Genomic DNA, 1856 nt, shown 5'->3' on the forward strand with positions numbered 1-1856 from the left:
AAAAAAAAAGATCTTGCAAAGTTGGAATTGATTGATTGAACTTTTTAGTCCCACCCAGTCTGCCATTACCACCGCAACCACGCCCACCCAATGGGCCACACCCACCCAATGGGCCACGACCACCCGGCACCCGACGATGCATAAGTGGGTTTTGGGTTGCAGTTTGGGCACTCGGTCTCTAAAAGGTTCGCCATCACTGCCACAGGGTATTCTATACTTTGTAGAAGGAATGCCTTTTGTCTTCAGTTCAAGCTTCTAAGATCTTCCCAATGGTGCTTTTTCACGAGGCAACTGGATTTTCTTTTTTCTTCTTTGAAGATGTTTCGCTTCTCATCCAAGAACCTTCTTCAGATTTGATTGGATGGTGGGGAATGGAAGGATTTATACTTCCAGACAGCTGGTCATTTGCATTCTTTTAGAGAGTCCTTGATGCCACCTGGACGTATGCAAATGGGAGTGGAACCTTCTTGGAACTGCTGAAAGGACTGTGTTATACACTGAAGATAGATGATGTCATATTGTGAACAACCCTCTCTCAACGGGGGAGATATTCAGTTTACAACATAGTCCTTTCAACAGTTCCAAGAAGTCTCCACGCCCATTTGCACTATTCAGGTGACCCTCATGACACAGATAAGCCTCCAGATGGCATCAAGGACTCTCTAAAAGAATGCAAATGATTAGCTGTCTACAAGGAGTATAAATCCTTCCATTCCCCACCATCCAGTCAGAGCTGAAGAAGCTTCTTGGATGAGAAGCGAAACATATTCAAAGAGAAAAAAGAAAGTCCAATTGCCTTGTGAAAAAGCACCTTTGGGACATCCTGGATGACTAAGAATCTCCGCAGACTTCTAGATCTTCAACACATAAAATCTAATTATATTAATATGGTTATTACAAACTTATTTCCTGTACTCAATGCTATTCCCCTCCATCTACTCTCTCCCTATGCTATTTCTACTTTCAAGCAGAAACACCAGGATCCATCAATGGCCAGGTATAAAAGTGTTTTTGTTAACAGGGAAGAATGGTGGCTAGTTACATCATTTCGTTTTAGAAAACATAATTTCTTAATCATTTAGAGTTTCTGTTACTAACCTGGTGGCTGACTGTGTTGGGAAAGAGACAGTCAGTGAATAAAGGTCAGTTGTTACTCTCTGAGTACAATAGCACACCATGATCACTGGCAGCACCAAGATGTGACTCTAGTCTCAGCTATTTGTAAGTCACTTCTGATAATGATTTAGAAATGACAATTGCAATCCTAAACATTTTATTAAAACAGTTTCCCCCGACATTTAGATGTGTTGAGCTGGGCAATTTCCATCACCTGGTCAGAAAACTCAAATAGTGGGCAAATATCATAGAACTGTATACAGCTTTGTTTCAGTAAATAGGTAACAAAATGTATCCAGGGTACATTGATTTTGGTTCATAACATAGGTCTGCTCTTTATATTACATAAAACTGAAATACAGAAGGCAGTTGTGAGAGAAAAAGGAAAAGTAGCTTACTATTTGTCAAAGTTAATCCTATGGTGGTGCATACCACCAGCATTTCCACGGCCTCCAGGATGTTTCCTGTGTTTACCTATGGTAAAAAACAAAAGCTATTATTTGGAATTTAGTCTAGAAAGTTATTCAGTCTAGAATGCTACTTAATTTGTTAAATTTAGCCTTCTTTTAATGTAGTGGTGTTCAACCTTGGCAATTTTTAAGACTTGTGGACTTCAATTCCCATGCTGGCTGGGGAATTCTGGAAGTTGAAGTCTACAAGTCTTAAAGTTGCCAAGGTTGAACACCACTACATTAAAAGAAGGCTAAATTTAACAAATTAAGTAGCATTCTAGACTGAAT

At 39.7% G+C, this 1856-nt stretch overlaps 1 protein-coding gene and 1 non-coding gene across 2 annotated transcripts in view; both read right to left on the bottom strand.

Moving 5' to 3' along the window:
- Positions 1-1856, bottom strand: part of LOC107301608 (60S ribosomal protein L27a) — an 8765-nt gene that overhangs the window by 4313 nt on the left and 2596 nt on the right. Inside the window, exons 3-4 of the mRNA XM_015830812.1 lie at positions 1515-1590; positions 1331-1379 (exon numbers count right to left, since the gene is read on the bottom strand). Of these exons, the coding sequence (XP_015686298.1) occupies positions 1331-1379; positions 1515-1590 (125 nt within the window). The remainder of the gene's footprint in view (positions 1-1330; positions 1380-1514; positions 1591-1856) is intronic.
- Positions 1086-1216, bottom strand: LOC114923799. The gene has a single exon (XR_003810715.1). It is a non-coding gene; the product is annotated as a small nucleolar RNA SNORA3/SNORA45 family (small nucleolar RNA).

This window comes from Protobothrops mucrosquamatus, unplaced genomic scaffold, assembly GCF_001527695.2.
Source record: "Protobothrops mucrosquamatus isolate PMUCROS unplaced genomic scaffold, P.Mucros_1.0 scaffold_251, whole genome shotgun sequence".
Taxonomy (NCBI): Eukaryota; Metazoa; Chordata; class Lepidosauria; order Squamata; family Viperidae; genus Protobothrops; species Protobothrops mucrosquamatus.